At 40.9% G+C, this 16,564-nt stretch overlaps 2 protein-coding genes across 4 annotated transcripts in view; one reads left to right on the forward strand and one right to left on the reverse strand.

Annotated features, from left to right (window-relative positions):
* The window catches only part of LOC6537377 (cadherin-87A), a 56,702-nt gene that overhangs the window by 9,084 nt on the left and 31,054 nt on the right, over positions 1–16,564 (forward strand). For all 3 annotated transcript variants that reach the window (XM_015192817.3, XM_015192816.3, XM_002097897.4), the window contains exon 3: positions 3,276–3,294. The gene's annotated coding sequence lies outside the window, so the exon portion shown is untranslated. The remainder of the gene's footprint in view (positions 1–3,275; positions 3,295–16,564) is intronic.
* LOC6537373 lies at positions 6,799–9,228 on the reverse strand. The gene is made up of 2 exons (XM_002097893.4): positions 8,478–9,228; positions 6,799–8,170 (listed from the first exon to the last, which is right to left on the reverse strand). Exons 1-2 carry the CDS (start codon positions 9,137–9,139, stop codon positions 6,904–6,906), a joined length of 1,929 nt encoding a protein of 642 aa, XP_002097929.1. The 5' UTR covers positions 9,140–9,228; the 3' UTR covers positions 6,799–6,903.

A 16,564-nucleotide genomic window follows, 5' to 3' on the forward strand; every position in this document is an offset into this window, starting at 1 on the left:
TTTTTGTTTTCCTTTAGCCCTGCTGCACTTCCCCATTACTCTTTTCGCTCCTCGTCTCTTGGCGTTAACTTTTCCACGCATTGATGACGGATGGCCATGGAAAATGATGAATGTTTAATGGGCCAGTGCGACAGCAAAAACATTTTGAGGTAACATATTGATGGAGCAGAGGTTGCACTGAATTCGGTTCGGTTCGGTTGGCCTGGTATGATTGGTGGGGGAAGGGAAGGGGGTGTGGAAGGGTTGGGATCTGGTCATGCATCATGGAGCGGTTCGTTGCCAAAACTTTCAAATTCTCACATGTTGCAATGTCAACAAAGTTGCCGGAAAATATTGTTAGAAATTCAAGCGAAATGCATTTTTAACTTTGCCTTCAAACTTCAGTTGGAAAATGTTGGGGGAAGGTAATGAGTTTGCCGATTGAATTTACAGCGCATAATATTCCATTCCGCTGGAAATTGTATGTGTTTAAAATTGAATTGTATTTGTATCCTCCCCGCAATTGCCCTTCAAGTGCTCAAGAACTTGTCATGCTACGAGTATCATCTAAAGAGCGATAAAACACTTTACGCATCAAGTACTGTATCCAAAGTAAAGTGATCTCTTGAAGTATATCCCCTTTGTTTTTTTTTCCAATCTACTTATGAGTATTTCCCCTAAGATTCTCGAGAACTTATCTAGAGTACCTCGCTTTGCTTTAGAGTCACTTTGTTTGCTCTAAATTCCTCGTGGAATTTTTGCATATATGTGGGTTTCTGTTATAAAAATTGCTCCACTTGCGTTGAACAATCCCCGCGCCCCGCACGTTTTTCTCCTTTTACCACGTCGTTTATCACATTTTTTTGCTTGGCTTAAGCAAGTCTATCAAAAATATGTATTCGTAATTGCAGCAAGGCACACAGCAAAGTTGTATGAGCGAAGGGAGGAAGATGTAGCCGATGGTGTACCAGATATGGAAAAGCGAAAAAAGTATAGAAGTTAAGGAAAAGCGACATCGTCGCATGATGTCATACTCGCACATTCAGTCTTTTTTTTCCTTGTGCACATCCATCTCTCTTCAGCAAAGTATCGTTTGTCTATTTGGCCAAATCCAAACGAATCGAACAAAATCAACTGAAAATCAAGCCCGCCCTAGGCACCCTTTATGAATCAGTTACCAAGGCGCTGATGCTGCAATAAAAGGTGCGATTTATCATAATGGCTGACGCATGGAACACACACACACACACACACACACACTCACATACACGCATAAACACACACAAGATGTTGGGCAGCTACCATTTCCCATTTTCCATTTCCCTTGCCTTCACCGAACACTTATATTTTGCAATATAACGCAATGGTTCCTGCTGTGGATTGTGGAACCATCGATTTCATTTCTTGCCATTTTCCGCATTTTTCACAAATCTGTTTTTCCACACTAACACACACACTGCTTCGTTTATGGCCTGTTGGCAGTTTGTGTGATTGCGTGTGTGTGTGTGTGGAGTTATCTGAGGCGGCTGCCAGACGCCAGTTCATATTGATTACAACAAATTTGCCGTCGCCATTCGTTCGGAGTTGTCGCCGGCTTTGGAAAAAAAAGAGAGAAATAAACGTGATTATATAACTGATATATGTAAGCGAGCAAGTACTCGCCTGCGTATGTCGATACGTTGGTATGTCGGTTTTTATTAACCTTTTCTTTTTTCGCATACTTCCACCTTCCATTAAAGATCCATTAAGGATATTGAAATATGATTTGCTGTAGTAATTGGAGACTTAGATACAGGTCCGACTTGTCAAAAGCGCGCATTCCTTTTCATACTTTTCGGGATTTTTTGAGCTTGGGATGTCCCAAAATGGATTTTATCTTTGTCTATGAATACCTTGCTTTTCTCTCACGTGTCATACCATATCCATTAAGGAAATGGAGCTCTGTTTTGGAATAGTGATTTGCCAGGCATCACATTTTTAGTTTATTAGTGGACTATTTAAAGGATAGCTGGGACTCATTGTTTTCTTAGATTTTTTATAAAGAGATCTTTCTTTTCTTAGACTTAGCTACATTCTCTACTTGAATCGCACTCAGAGTTCTTTGGTGCTGTTTTCAAAGCGATGCTATTGTTTTATCTTTGGGATTACATTTCCTGCTTTTTTTTCTTGATATTAAGCTACCAAAGTGCGATAACCTTTTCGGAAGGTAATTAAATCGAGTATAAAACCCTATTTTTACAATACTGAAAACCTTTTGCGCCACTCTACTCCACTCCCACTATTGGGTAGCCGCCCTCAACTGGAAGCCGTTCACTTGCTTGACATTTAGTGCCGGCTGCTGTGTTGGCCATGTCTTGGGCGCTTCGATGTTGGCTCAAACGGGGACTGGGGCAGAATCCAAGTCCAAGAAAGAGACGGCAGACAGCGACTGAATCTGAAAACGAGACTGAGACTGAGACTGGGGGCCTCTTTTGCTCTTTTGGCGACGACGGCTGCTGTCTGGAATTTCGTTGAACCGGTTTATGTGTGTGGTTCGCCAGTGGCTGCTGTGGCAGTTACCTACTGCTTTTGTTGCTGTTGCTGCTGCTGTTGTTGTTGGGGTCTGGGTAACTCGCTCCGAAAATACAAAATACTTGCACAGCGCACGGCTTTGTGCGATACTTGGCTAACCAACTGGCCACGCTGCACACACACACACTCACTCACTCACTCCTACAAACATGGCTAACAGACATATATAAAACAGCGCGCATATTTGTCGTTGCGGATTATTTCACAGCACAATTCTCCTCTCCACTGAAAGCAATCGGGGGTGGCTAAGTGGGCGGGGATGGAGATGGGCAAATGACTTTGTTCTTCTATTCTCGTTGTTCTTACATTGCCCTCTCGCCCTCTCTCTCTCTTATTGTCGGCGATTTCTGATTTTTGATTTTTTGCTCTTGTGCCCCGTTTCGTTGGCCGTTAATTTACATTGCAAAAATTTTCTTCTGACTTTATACGAAATTTGCAATTCAATAGTTTATAGATTTTGCCATTGTCAGTAGCTCGTTCCGGTGGGTGGGAAAGTACTCTATAGAAAACTGTGGGTTTTTGGGGCGGAGCTGAGTGAATATTTTTGTGGGGGTATCACACATGTATGTAAGTAGGTAACTGGAGCTACTCGTTGTAGGGATTAGGTCATTTGATTGTAAGATCTTTGTTTGCCAGGCAAGACTGACTAGTATATACCTTTTAGTAAAAATATTTAAAATCTAAATAAAAAATACTTATCAATACTTTTCTTTATTTTTTTGCAGAAATAAAACGTCAACAACTGTAAGTCAAAAACAAAATATAAACTCTTTAAATTGTTTGTGTTTGTAAATTCCGGTTATTTAGAGTATCGGCTACTCTCGTTTTGCATACCCTAAATCCTTTTCCAATCACTAAGATACCAAACTTATATGCGGCACAGTCCAGTCCAGTCCTTTCCAGTTTTCAGTACTCCTGCCCCAATGGACCCTACACCCATTTTATAAATCTAATCAGTTGAAATGCATTCAAAGTTCAGACAGACCAATGTACGAACGTTGTTCGAAATTCTGGTATTGGTTGTTCGATATGTTTAAAGCTCGAATGATGCCCGCAAACTATGCAAACTGGCTAAATGCGATTGGTTTTCGGGCATTGGGCACATTCCTCTCGCCCCTGCAAATTGATTTCAATGCAAATTGATAATGAAATATGCCATGGAATACGCATTAGAACGAACCCTGTGGCAGCATTCTTATCGATGCTATGCCAACACCCGATATACCACCCATACCACCCGTTTTCCACCCACTAATTTGGTCATTTAATGCAATGTGGCAAATAAACGAAATGCGGTTAACGCAATGACAGTGCTATTAGCCAAAGCCATTGTGGCCCATCAGCCAGAGATGTGAAAAAGGAAAACGGGGGACGTAATACCGGGATATTGGGCATGTCCTTCTGCCATTGTGGTTGCTTAAATCATAACCTAAACATACATATGTGACTGCCCAGAAGTCAAGTTTGTGTGTGTCAACCACAATTGGCCCACATGAAGCAGCTCAAAGGAGGAGAGCTGTGGTATCCCAAATGAAATTTCAAATTATGAACCAACAAAATTATCTTTATTTAATCTGTTGCACATCGAATGCAAGTAAATACATGAAATCACTTTTAATCATAGATTTAATAAAACATACTATAATGTTACATAGAAATAGCAAGCACATTTAAAATTTATTTTTATGAAATCAAACATATGCGAAACTGTTTACCAATCTAATCAATATTCAGAAGTTCAAAATTGTTTGAATGAATTGACAATCTCATGATTTATTCAATTTCATTGAAAGCAGATGACAAAGCATTTTCCCGTAATAAATCTCAATTGAAAAGTAAGTAAGATATACTCACACAATAAATAACAATAATTATGCAAGAAAATGTGCCAAGAAAAAATGAAATTTGTCTTCGTCCTTTTCCGGCTTCATTTTCTTGGCCCATTCCATTACCCAACTTCAATGATCCATAATTGCTATTAATTGTGCTTAAGATTTGCATAGCAAATAAATCTACGAGGGAAAATGCAAAACATAAATTCAACAATTGCTTGACACTTGAGCGGAGTTTAAAAGTTTTCTTTGTTGTTGTTCTGGCTGTCGCTATTGTCGTTGTCTAATTTATTTAGCATTGTGTAAACTTGTTCAAGGTTGAATAGGCTTCTATACCAAATGGAAATTAAATGGCAACAGCAGCAGCAAGCGCAAAGAAAAACATTTGAATTACATTGAAGACAATTCGAAATGCCAAAAGGCAGGCAAAGTTTGCTTCGATTGTTTTTGGTCCAAACTCAAAATCAAATTGTGCCAAATTACTTGGCCAGCCAAATGCTTTGGCTAACCAATATTGCTTCTATTTCTCTCTCTCTCTCTTTTCTACTGTGTATCTCTATCTCTGTTCGTGTGTCTGTCTGTGGTCCAAATGAATAATTTGGCATCGCAGATAAACGAAATCAATGTCCACGGACCGGGCCCAAAACCAAATGGCAACATCTGCACATTGTGCTGAATTGAGGGGCCATCGGTGCGGGAGGCTACAATGGTTACATTGGGCTGGTTGGAACCTCTGGGCCACTCTGGGGAACTTGTTATTGAATTAAAGTGACTTGATTTACGACGCGTTCTGGTCCAAAGCTCTTAATGGCATTTGCCACGAGTCCAGCTACCCTCTGACTCCCTAACCCACTCAGTTAGGTACCAAAACCTTGGCCTCTTCCCTCAGCAGGGCCATCCGTTTTCCGAAATGAAGTTTGCGCTTTGTGATGTTATAACCGTTAACGGTTCGTATGCGTGATATTAAGTATGCGACATGTTGCGCTTTGTAGCAGAGATGAATGAAAGGGCTTTTAGTGCTTGAAATTGCTGGTTCGGCACTTTACGTTGGATGTGTTCAAATATAGTTCATGAGCATCTAAATTTTAGATTGTAAAACAATCTTGTGGCAATCAGAGTTTATGATAAAAATATTTGAGCACCCTTCGTATTTTATTAGCCAAAACAACTTTACTGTTACTAAATTTTAGAATAGTATATGGCATAATTGAGATACATGTAATTAAAACTTACAACAAAATGATGCCATTACTCATGCAGGTTGCAACTGGCGCCACCACGACCACCTCCACTTGACTGCTTGTTGTGGTAGCTGATAACATGGTTATCGTGGTTCAAGTCATTGTTATTGCGATTATTGTGGTTCCAGTACCCACACACAAACACGAGTAACTGTGCTGAATTTAACTAAACTAAGGCGAACCTTAAATGACAACAGATAGCGCTAATAATTTATGCATGCTGCATGTTGCAAGTGGAGTGCCAACATCGGGCGACACCCATCACCCATCACCCAACCGCCCACTTTCAACCGTTATCTTGTAGTAGCCACGCCTCCTCAACCACTGAGCAGGCACCACATGAACACATAAACACAGGCACCCGCACTCGTCGACAAGGCTGCACATAATTTAATTAAAATGAAATCTCGCACGGGGCGCTGAACTGCAAACTGTGAATGCAAATTATTATTAATTACAGCAGAGCGACGACAAATGTTTATGCCCGCCATATGTGTGCCAGTTGCACTGTCCCTGTCTTTCATTGCTGACGTTTACTGTTGAGATGACCACGTGACCGAAGTGTACTACCAAGTATAATAGCAACATTTATGGCCAATCAAATTAACTAAAGTTAACGCAAAAGCCCAGGCTTTATTAGCTGATGAATCACTAACTATTACAATGGAGTAAATTTTTATGTAATTTTATAGCCAGAAATGAGCACTTACTTTATGACTTTATCGTTACTCACGACACCATATGGTTTTATGGAGAAAACTTCGTGACACGCGATTATCTCTGACTTGCATGCTTGGCGAGACACAACGGCGCCATCTGTTGACAGTTTGTCGCAAAAACAGCTCTAGTTAAGTGCCTGGATGTTTATGTGCGGTAAATGAAATTAAGAGAAATCTAAACACATTTGCTAGCCATTTATCCTAATGCCAGCTACTCTGGTTCACTCAGGTTCTTGGCGCAGCGGTAGTTTTTCCTCATTTTCATTGCTTGCTTTATTGCTCTAAGCGGTTTTTTTAACAACCTTTTAAATTTTCCTATTTTAAGAGATAGATAAATAGGTCAAGACTCAACTTTATTAAATCCTGTACATTTTTGACTTTATTGTGGTTATTTATGAGTAATTGATGTTGTTTTTCATGTGCTTCTCAATTCTAGTAATAATAAACTTGAAGATATTCGTGTATTGGCATTGTTAAAAACGTATCAGTCATTTATTTTCTTTGATAGTTTAAAGTAAATTTCATTTATTTCCTATTAAGGATTCGAATGACAACTAAAACCTATGAACAATAGCAATAAATCTCGATGGGAGCTTCTCGGGCGCAAAATGATTGGTGCTTGTATTGATCACTCCTTGTGATAGCTCCTTGCAGCGAGGTCTCATTTTTGGAAAGGACTGTTGCATCAAAGTGGCCATTTCCTGGTTGCGTAACCAGTCGCACAGTGATCGTTTTATTGAACTCGTGTTGTTTCCTCAGATAGGCGTCCTCCACATTGAGAAGCGCCAGCTGATGACACTGTGGATAGGGTTCAAGCAGCAGATTAATGCGTTCCACAGCAAACTTGGCAATCCGCTGGACACTACGCGCATTCCATGGTATCTTAAGAAATCCATCGCATTGGCAATAATGCAGTGGAATGCGGGCTGAAAAGCAGCTACGCTCCTCAGGAATGGGCAGAAATAATGAAACGTTGTGATCGTTTCGCAGTCGCAGAGTGCGGTTCAAAATTCGCTCGTCACTTAGGTTTTCCAGATCGATCACATCTTTTAGGGTCTCGTGCAGATCGTAAGTGGTCACTAGCCGGTGGGCATTCGCTTCGAGATTTGCCAAGGCCAACGGATATCGTTCACGTAGCCATCGTGGATATATTGCCACCATTGTGGGCAGCGATGTTTCTCTCATGCCCTGAAATGTGTCCACAAAAGGACCATATCGCAGGCCATGATCGGACAAGACCAGCACCAGAGTCCTCTCAAAGATGTTTCCCCTTTTTAGGTTACGCAGAATCCAATAGTACTCACGGTCGGCCCGGTCGCCGTATTGAAAATAATCGTGGACGCCCATTGTCTGCCAAAAAAAGGCAAAGAATCCTCGATCGTAACATCTTGCCTGCATATGGGGCAGCATACGGTAGATAAAGTCGTACAGAACATGATGATATATCCGATTGCCGCTGCATTTGATTTCAATTGGTCCTCGTGCGTAATAAGTGGATCGCTTGTGGATTTCGTTCATCACACTTCGCAGATAAAAGTCGGTTGGTTGACGCTTAAAGCCAGGTCTTACGTAAGTAAAGGTTCCACCCACGCGAGAATCCTCGCCAAAAATGGTGGCATAGCCGGCATCCTTAAAATCACGAAACAAAAAGCGACACCGATCGAAATTATCCTTCTTATTTGGTTTGAAGCATCCCCTTCTGGACTCCAGTTCATCCACACTCTGACCGCTAAACAAGGGAATCAGATTCGGGTACGAATTTTGCCCGACGCGGTTGTAGCCCCATAGTTCAATGTGTGGCAGACCTTCGATTAAGTCTTTTACTCGACTGTGAATGGAAAAGAATTACTTATATTATTTAACTTATCTGTAATGTATGAACTGCTCCTAGCGTATTTTATACAATTATAATTGGACGCATACAGCTAGAAAGTCCTTTTGTTGTTCAATTGATGTGATATATTAAAGCCGGTGGTTTTTATGGCAATTAAAGCGAATTTATGTTTTAATTGGATAGCTGGTGATATTAACACTTTGTTTATCTTTATCGTGTTGCACAGAACGATTAAAAAACAGAACAATTAAACAATGGACCTTTGGTAAAATTAAGCAGCTAAATCTTTTTAGGTACTAACCTGAAGTAGCGCTGGTAATGCATGTGGGAAATAGAGTCTATACCCAGAACTAGAACCGAAAGACGATTAGCTGGTTCATATTTAGTAACGTTCAATATCCGGTCCTTTGGGAATGGTATAAATATAAAGACATCGTTAAACACTAGACGACCATAGTCGATCCAGCACCAAACACGCAGAGTTATGTTACCTGGCTCTACCTCTGTGAAGTTACTCCATTTGCTAAAACGAAAGACTTTCATTTCAAAGTACCTATTCAAAAAGTCATTCAAGCGCACGAAGCGTTTGTAGGCGCAAGAGATTTCGCTTAGCCTTCGAACTCCCAGCTTTTGCCAAAGCTGCTTTGCATTGGCGGTCAAGTACAGGTAGTTTCTTTCCCCAATGGATTTCGCCTTCATCAGCTTGATCATAGGGCACCAAAATGTGGGCATTTCTGTCATATGGTACATCGCCATGGGTGAAAGAGGATCCATGGAAATTATTTGGCATTGTGAGGAATTCACAAATAGCATCCTACTATCCGGTTTACCTTCTAAAGGCGGTCTGACTTTCAGGTTATTTTCAACTTGTTCTTTGGAACTTGTTAATACGTAGAGTAATAAGAATAGTATGAATATGAAACTATACTTCTTTGTCTTAGCAACACATTGGCTATATTCCATTTTAGAGTTTTATGTTCTTTATTTGTTAAAGAGAGATAATATTTTATATGGAAGTCAAAAATTCGAATCAGGTATCTAGATCTAGAAAAAGTATATTTAAAAACTATTTGTTCATTGCTCATAATTCTAATCAAATTTTCAAAAAGTGCACTAGCTTTCAAAAATTGTAGTTTTTACACGTAATCCTCCTTGTTTGATTGACTTTAAATTCACTTTGTTTCCGCTTTCGCCTTGTTGCAGTTTGTTCTTTGTCAATTAGCATAGTTTACAGTTTCAGTTCTTTGGCCTTTTGGCTTTGTTTGCGTTTGAGAGAGAGAGAGAACAGTACCATCCAATACAATGGAAAGCTAAAGTAGAAAAGGCATTTAAAAAGGCGTTTAGTGATTGAGTTTGTAGTCGGGCGTTTTTTAATTAGGCTAACTTGATTGGATTTTACACTTCAGCTTGCCTTAATTAGTTCTTTCTCCTATTCTACCAATTTGTAAGATAAGACAAGTAAGTTGTTCTACACTTTGAAGTAGAAACCCATTCAAAAGAAATTAGTTAGGTTAGCAATAAAGTTAGTAGATAAATATCTAAGATGCGCACCACAGGAGCCCTGTTCTAAATGGGATTTACTGGAAAAACATTAAGATGACATCCCCCACCAGATACGCTAATTTGATTTGTAAGTTTACCCAGCTCTTTTAAGTTCGCTTTAAATTACTAAACTGGAAACCCAGCGGTGGACCGGTAAGCATCCTGGATGCTTGAGTCAGGATCTATCCTTCAATCCTACTGAGCCGGAGACCAAACGGTAGTAACCGGATCTATTTCACAGTCTGAGACAAAATGCGAATTGTGTTCCTCATTCAATTTTCATTCTCGTTTTCGCTATCCTTTCTAGTGTTTCTCCATTGCCGTATGCGAATTCCACGATGTTGTTTTCTTTAATTTTCCGCAAACGGAGGCAGCAAAGCGGCGGCTTCCTGCCTTCCTGTGATCCTTTTTCTTTCCAACCGTTGCTCCGGCTGCTCGGTACCATTCCTCGATCATGTCTCGTTTGCAGCATCCTGTATCCTGTGTAAAACATATGCATACATTTTATACCATTACAGCATAACAATATTGCATTTGCAGAAACATTTCTCTCACCGCTATCCTTTTCCTTATTTTTTGGATACCGCTTCCCGTACCTTTAGCCATCGCCACCCCCACTGCCACCGCCAACTGTCTTGCGTTTTGTGAATCCAGCGCGAATCCTGTGAATCCTTGCGACCTCTTGCCGCCGTCCATTTCGCTCCCCCACGTTAGCTTTGAGTTACAATTTCCTCGTGCATACCCTGTAAATGTTTGTGTACAGTATAGCTTGGTGGGTAATGAGTTTTTGAAAATATATAAATAATGGTTCGAGTTAGAAAGATCCTTATGTGGTGTTCCTAAAAATCGTTAAAATGCGAAATGAGGGAGGAAGATCAAACTACCCATAAAAAGTTCAGTAAATAAACACATCTCAAAGGACTTTACAGGATATCACTTGATTCCCACAGCCCCTATTAAAAACTTCTTCGTTGCCCTGATTGTTGTTGTTTTATTTCGTTGAATTTCAGTTTCAGTTTTTGGTTTTGGCCAAAGGTTTTACCTGCGCTTACGCCACCCACCGAACCACCCACCAGCATCTCTCAGCTCGACTCGATTCGACTTGGGTTTCGCCCACCCGCTGCCTGCTCCAATTACAGTTTGCATAGTTGAGTGTCGTCTGCGGAAATTTGTTTATTTTACGCGCATTGCGTTTCGCGTCGCGTCGCATCGCCTCGCCTCGGTTTGGTTTGGTTGGATAACCATCCTGCCTCGCCTTCTGCCCAGGATCCTTTGGATTCTCCTTTTTGGCCGGAGTCGCAGCAGCAGAGCGACACAACGAGACATGACGACGGCACATGGTACGACCGACTCGCTAAGACAAACTGACAGCTAAATGCGTCAGACTCGTTGCAGATTTCATTTGGCGTGAATTCTTCTTCACATTTCCCCCTCTCCTGCTTGGTATAATTCTCCTTTTTTATGGTTTTGTTCCGTTTTTGCCAATGTATTTTGCATTTTTGTAGCTTTCGTTGACATTTCCCCCGGCTGCGAAACCTTGTGCATTGAGCAGGTTTATAGCTTTTCCTCTGCTGCCATCGTTTCTGATGCTGATGCTTCGGTGCAAGTTACCGCCGCAGTTACATTCAGAGTTGAATACGACAAAAAAGAGAAGACATCAAGAAATGTCAGATACAGCCGTGACTACCGAAAAAGGCAACAAAAAACAACAACGATTCGTGGGAATGGTCAGGATGGAGGCTGACGTCCGTTCACCACTGCGTATGTGCAATAAGTTCTTCTTCAATTTGCGTTACGTATACGCACACAACGATCAACGGACAACATAATGAAAATGTCGTTGTGGCTGTGGATAACATAAAAGTTTGTGATGAGAGGTTGTTGTTTTTCTATAGCGTTTTAGGCTTTTGCATTTTGAAGTAATTGGATAACGATGGCCTGCACAGGAGACAAATTAATTGCTTCGTTTGAAGATCTTAAAAGCATCTTAAATGTGAAGTAGTCGGAATCATTTGAATGCAATTTTTGGACAAGATATGTGTACTGGTTGTGTTAAGTCTGAACGTGATCGGCACTATAATCGTATTAAAATGAAATCAGATTTCAGACAATCCAAATTGGATGACTTTACTTGGTGCAGCAATTGATTCGATTGGTCTCTTCACCCTGCAGTGGACACGGAATTGCCTCATGGCATTGTCATCGGACGGACAATTTTGGCCTGGTCGTGAAGAGTTCGAGGAGGGTTTCAATCACTTGACATGTTCAGCAGTCAATTTGTGGATTGCTGGGATTGCAGCTCCTCCTTCTGATTTTCCTCGTAATACTGCTACTTTTGCTTAGTGCTCATCATCTGCCAGTGCTCATCCTAGTTACTCCCTCCCCTCCCCTACCCCCCTGCCTTCTGCCTGTGTGGCATGTTGCAAGTCCTTGTGCTTGCTGACTGACCAACCAGAAGAGTCGGGTCCAGTCCAGTATGCAGTTGCCCCGTGGCCCGGTATGCCAACCTGTCAGAGGACTCAGCATATGAGTGTGCGTCCGAGGGAGGATGCTGCTGCTGCGGTTGCTGCAACTTCTGCACCTGCTGCTGCTCTTGCCGTTATCCTGGTCAACAACTATGCGTTGACAGTGGACTCCTCAAAACCTTTGCCCAAATGTGCCCGTAGATGCTCGGAGGGAGGTTGGAATGAACAGCTAACAAGCCGATCATCATCCCACATGCGGTGGCCAGAACATTACCAGAGCACACTCAAGGAAAATGGTTAGGAAGTATCTCTAAATATATTATCTTCCTCTTGCTATAAACAAATTGGGCTAAAACTTATTTCCAATATTCTCGATAACAAATATGATAAACTCTTTATTTCAAAATACTTTTTGGTTTAAAATATATTAGCTTTAGGTTCTTCTAAAAAATATACGTTTTCCATGAAAAATTTGTATGTTCTTTCCTGAATTGCGAAACGTAATAACACATGTAAGGCGAACATTTTCTTTACGTTGTACATTTTGGCTCTGATTGCTGCTTGTCAAGCTACAAAATTACTTGGTTTGGCCAAAAGATTGGACTGGATGGGGAGGGCTACCCAGGACCAACGTGCTGCCAATAACTCAACTAATTGTCGCTGCAAGTGGTCCCCCGTTCTTCGGTCGTGTTTCATGGATTTACGCCCACCCTGCTGGCAGAAAAATGAGCTACGAATTGTTAATTTCGAGCTGCAGCTGAGCAAAGAAATCGTTTTGCCAGCCAAGCGAACGCAGCCGAGTGGCAGCATTATTAAAGCCTTGTCAGCGGCAGGAAAAGCAGCGGTAGCAGCCGCACGTGGCGCAAATTGTGGCATAAAACGGTAGCAAAGACACCTGCTGGTTGCTCTGCATATTAATAAGTTGCTCGGGCCACGCTTTTCCAGCCACCATAATGTATATGTTCCTCCTGCTTCAGTTCGAGCCAGGTTAGTGCGTTGGCTGTGGCCCAGCTGGCCATAGTTGGGCATTCATTAGACTCGTTGGCCGATTGCTGTAGTTGCTCTGCTCCTGTCGCTGCTGCTGTCCAACGTTGCGTATACGTTGTCGTTGCTGCGGTTGCTAGAGGCACTTGCTTTAAGCTTTTAATCATTGGTCAATAAATTGCGGTAAATATCCAAATTTGCTTAAAATTTGTATTGCTTTTTAACGAATATAATTATATAAGGCAATATAATTTAACATTAAATTGTTTAAAAAAATTCCAAGAAAGCTCTTAAACTTTTGGAAAAAACGTCTCGTTTGTAGCCCATTTGTAATTGACCGAGTTTGCACCGCAATCTCAATGGTTTTCTTGTGTTTTAACCAATCGATGAACACGAACGCTAATGGCCTAAGCTGCATCTGAATACACAGCAGCTGAACGCAAAAAATGACGATAGTCTGGCGACAGGATGTCGGCAGTCGACAGTCTGCAGTCTACAGCAGGACTCGGTGTCTCTTTCTATGTCTGTCCTTTCAACTGCATTGCCGCACTGCTGAACTTGAGTTGGGGGCCCTTGGTTTGAGCGGATTTCATTGTGTGCCGGAGGGGGTGAAGGGCGAAGGGTTGGGAAGGAGAATGAGACCCAATACTGACGCCACGGATACCCGTGGCAGTCGAAAACGTCTCCCCACTCCTGATCCTTCTAACGACTCTGTAGCCAGTTGCCAAATTTACTTCAATTTTTTATTTGCCGCCATGGCACGTAGAGCGTGCTAAATTTTCCGCACGCATTGTTCGTTTTATCTGTAGCTCCCTATCTCTACCTATATCGTTATATCTACGGAACTCGGCCCTATTCATGTATCTAATCCACCAATATACTGTTTCGGCATATCCTGTAAATGATGAACAAAGCTGCATTGTATTTAAATATTTCCATTGCCATTCAATTTGAAAATTAATAGGCTAATTGCGCATGAAAATTCATTTAATTGATGGCTATTTATGAGTTGTGATACATGATTAGATTCGTGATAGATTATTAATTATGCATAAAATTATAGATTTAATGCTAATTTATGTATTATATAAAAGAGATGTGCATTTCGCTCATGGTCATTTATCATTTGAATATAAGGAAATGCAAGTAAAAATTCAATAAAATTTATAACAGGTTGCTTTTGAAATCAGATAGATAAATGTGGTATATATGTATGTGTGATAGATATGTGCTTTTGAAACATAAAATTGACGGCTTATGTTGCTGGCCAGCTTTATTGTTCCCATCGTGCATTTTTTAATTAGAGGGTATTTCGGATTTTAAACCCGACGCAGCTAGCTGGCCTTTTTGTTCTCGATGAGTGCACTCCATTGCCGGTGGCTCGCTCGGCCCGTCTGGCAGTTTGCCAAAAAACTGTCAAAGCAACACGAGACAACGCCTCCTGCCGCCATCCAGATTTCCGCCCCTGGAAAGTCGAATATCCTGCCGCAGGACAGGGACGGGGACAGGAACAGGAACAGGGCCAGGAAAAGGGACAGGGACAGGGACATGTGTGAATGCCAGGAGAAGCTCGCTATGAAAATTCTATACAAATAAAAATGCAATTTACACAAATGGACTTTTGTCCCCCTCGTTTCGCTGTAAAACACTGACAGGCGCATGGGGAATCGTCGGGCGGCACTGGTCGTGGAGGGTGTCAAAAAAAATCAGTGATAAACGTGAACAAGCGGCAAAGATTGAATTAGTTTGTCGGACTCTTTTTGGGTTTTGTCGGCAGGACAAAAGTGGACAAGTGAATCGAGTGATCCAGGCGGTGCAGGGATTGGAGCGCTGGGCGGGGATACTCTTTGGGTGCCATAGTTCATTTGTTGTACTCTTTGGCTCACTCGAATTTCCTGTCAAATGCATTTATTGATTTACTACATAAATCTATTGTTAAATGGCTTCTGCAAAATGCAGAAGGAGCAAACAATAAATGACAGCAAATCTATGACATGGCATCTAATTGAATTTTTGCATGTCGCTCTAATGCTTAATTGAAAAAAGGCCGTCAAGTGTAAATTTATATTTTGATTACGCCAAAGCTATAAATTATTGTTTGTTTAATTTAACATGTTTTAATTGTTATTCTTTTGAAATAATATTATTTTAAAATAACGGATGTTCAAATATAATGAAATGGCCTATGAATTAGATAAATGTACACAAATGTGTACTAAATGAAACCATTTGTTTCGTTAGACAAGCTAAACATTTTTTATTGGCTTGCCCATGGCTTGCTAAACGCCAAAACAACTATTATATTGTAGTTTGCATTTAGCAATAAAAGTTCTTACTCTATTTCGAATAAAACAGCATAGTTGTCAATAATTGTTCGAGCAAACAATTTCGATTTCCGCAATCCCAACAACTTGGCGATGATCACGTTTCATTGTTAGGGCTACAAATAGTTTAGTAATAAATTGGATAAACTCAAAAACCCTTTAACAGCCACAACAGAATTGCTAACAATGCAAAACAAGCTACAACAATGGAAGGTTAGATTTGGGGACTTTTCCAGCAATATTCAGGGCAATTTTGTCGTAGTGGACAATTTGTTATTAAGCCATCCGCCCAGGAGGCGTATGTGTTATATGCCTGTTTCCATATTCATGAATTGCCTATCCTCTCAAGACAGAGAGGCACGTGCATCTCGATTATTTTGAATAATGACCATACTGCACGCATTCGATCGAAGTGGGTGACAGCCTGACATGTTTCATAAATATTCAAAATGCATTTGGTGCAGCCTCCTCCGACATTGATGCTGATGCCGGTGATGTGCGCCATGTGGGTTCGGTCTGAGATATCATGTCCGAAAAATTCCACAGATTACTTCTCTTGTCTGAATTCATGGCTCTTGAAACGAGCAAAAATAAGTAAGAATATTTTTTGATTGCATGTATAAGGGCTTTTAAATACCTCCTTTGGTTTGCATTTTTAAAAATAACTATATTTAATACCCACTTTGTTGGAAATTATAATATAATTTATAATTATTATTTAAACTATATATAATTCTTTCGATTAGGGTAGATTGGTTTTGAAAAACCAATGACAATTTTAAAGGACATTAGAAATAGGTGAAGTCTAAAAGCACGACTGAACAAACGTTTTAGTCAGCCAACTGACTTAGTTAACAACCCACTATAAAAATGCATATGCCTTTTCACATGAAAATGAATGGGTAGCAGATGACTGCAGTTGGTCCTGTTCGGACTGACCATGACTGATGTGCTGCTGAAAACGTATTTATACAATTTATGCACTGCCCACACCAGAGGTCCTCGAGTGCTCAACTTGGCAAGTGGATTCTTCACTTTATGACCGGGGCGAACTCAACAGCTTTACGGATGGA

Source organism: Drosophila yakuba, chromosome 3R (assembly GCF_016746365.2).
Source record: "Drosophila yakuba strain Tai18E2 chromosome 3R, Prin_Dyak_Tai18E2_2.1, whole genome shotgun sequence".
Taxonomy (NCBI): Eukaryota; Metazoa; Arthropoda; class Insecta; order Diptera; family Drosophilidae; genus Drosophila; species Drosophila yakuba.

Excerpts from the sequence above, each read along its gene's own strand:
- LOC6537373 (XM_002097893.4), bottom strand. The coding sequence starts at position 9,139 with ATGGAATATAGCCAATGTGTTGCTAAGACAAAGAAGTATAGTTTCATA. Across the intron at positions 8,171-8,477 it reads CATTACCAGCGCTACTTCAG|TCGAGTAAAAGACTTAATCG; the intron begins GTTAGTACCTAA and ends TTCCATTCACAG.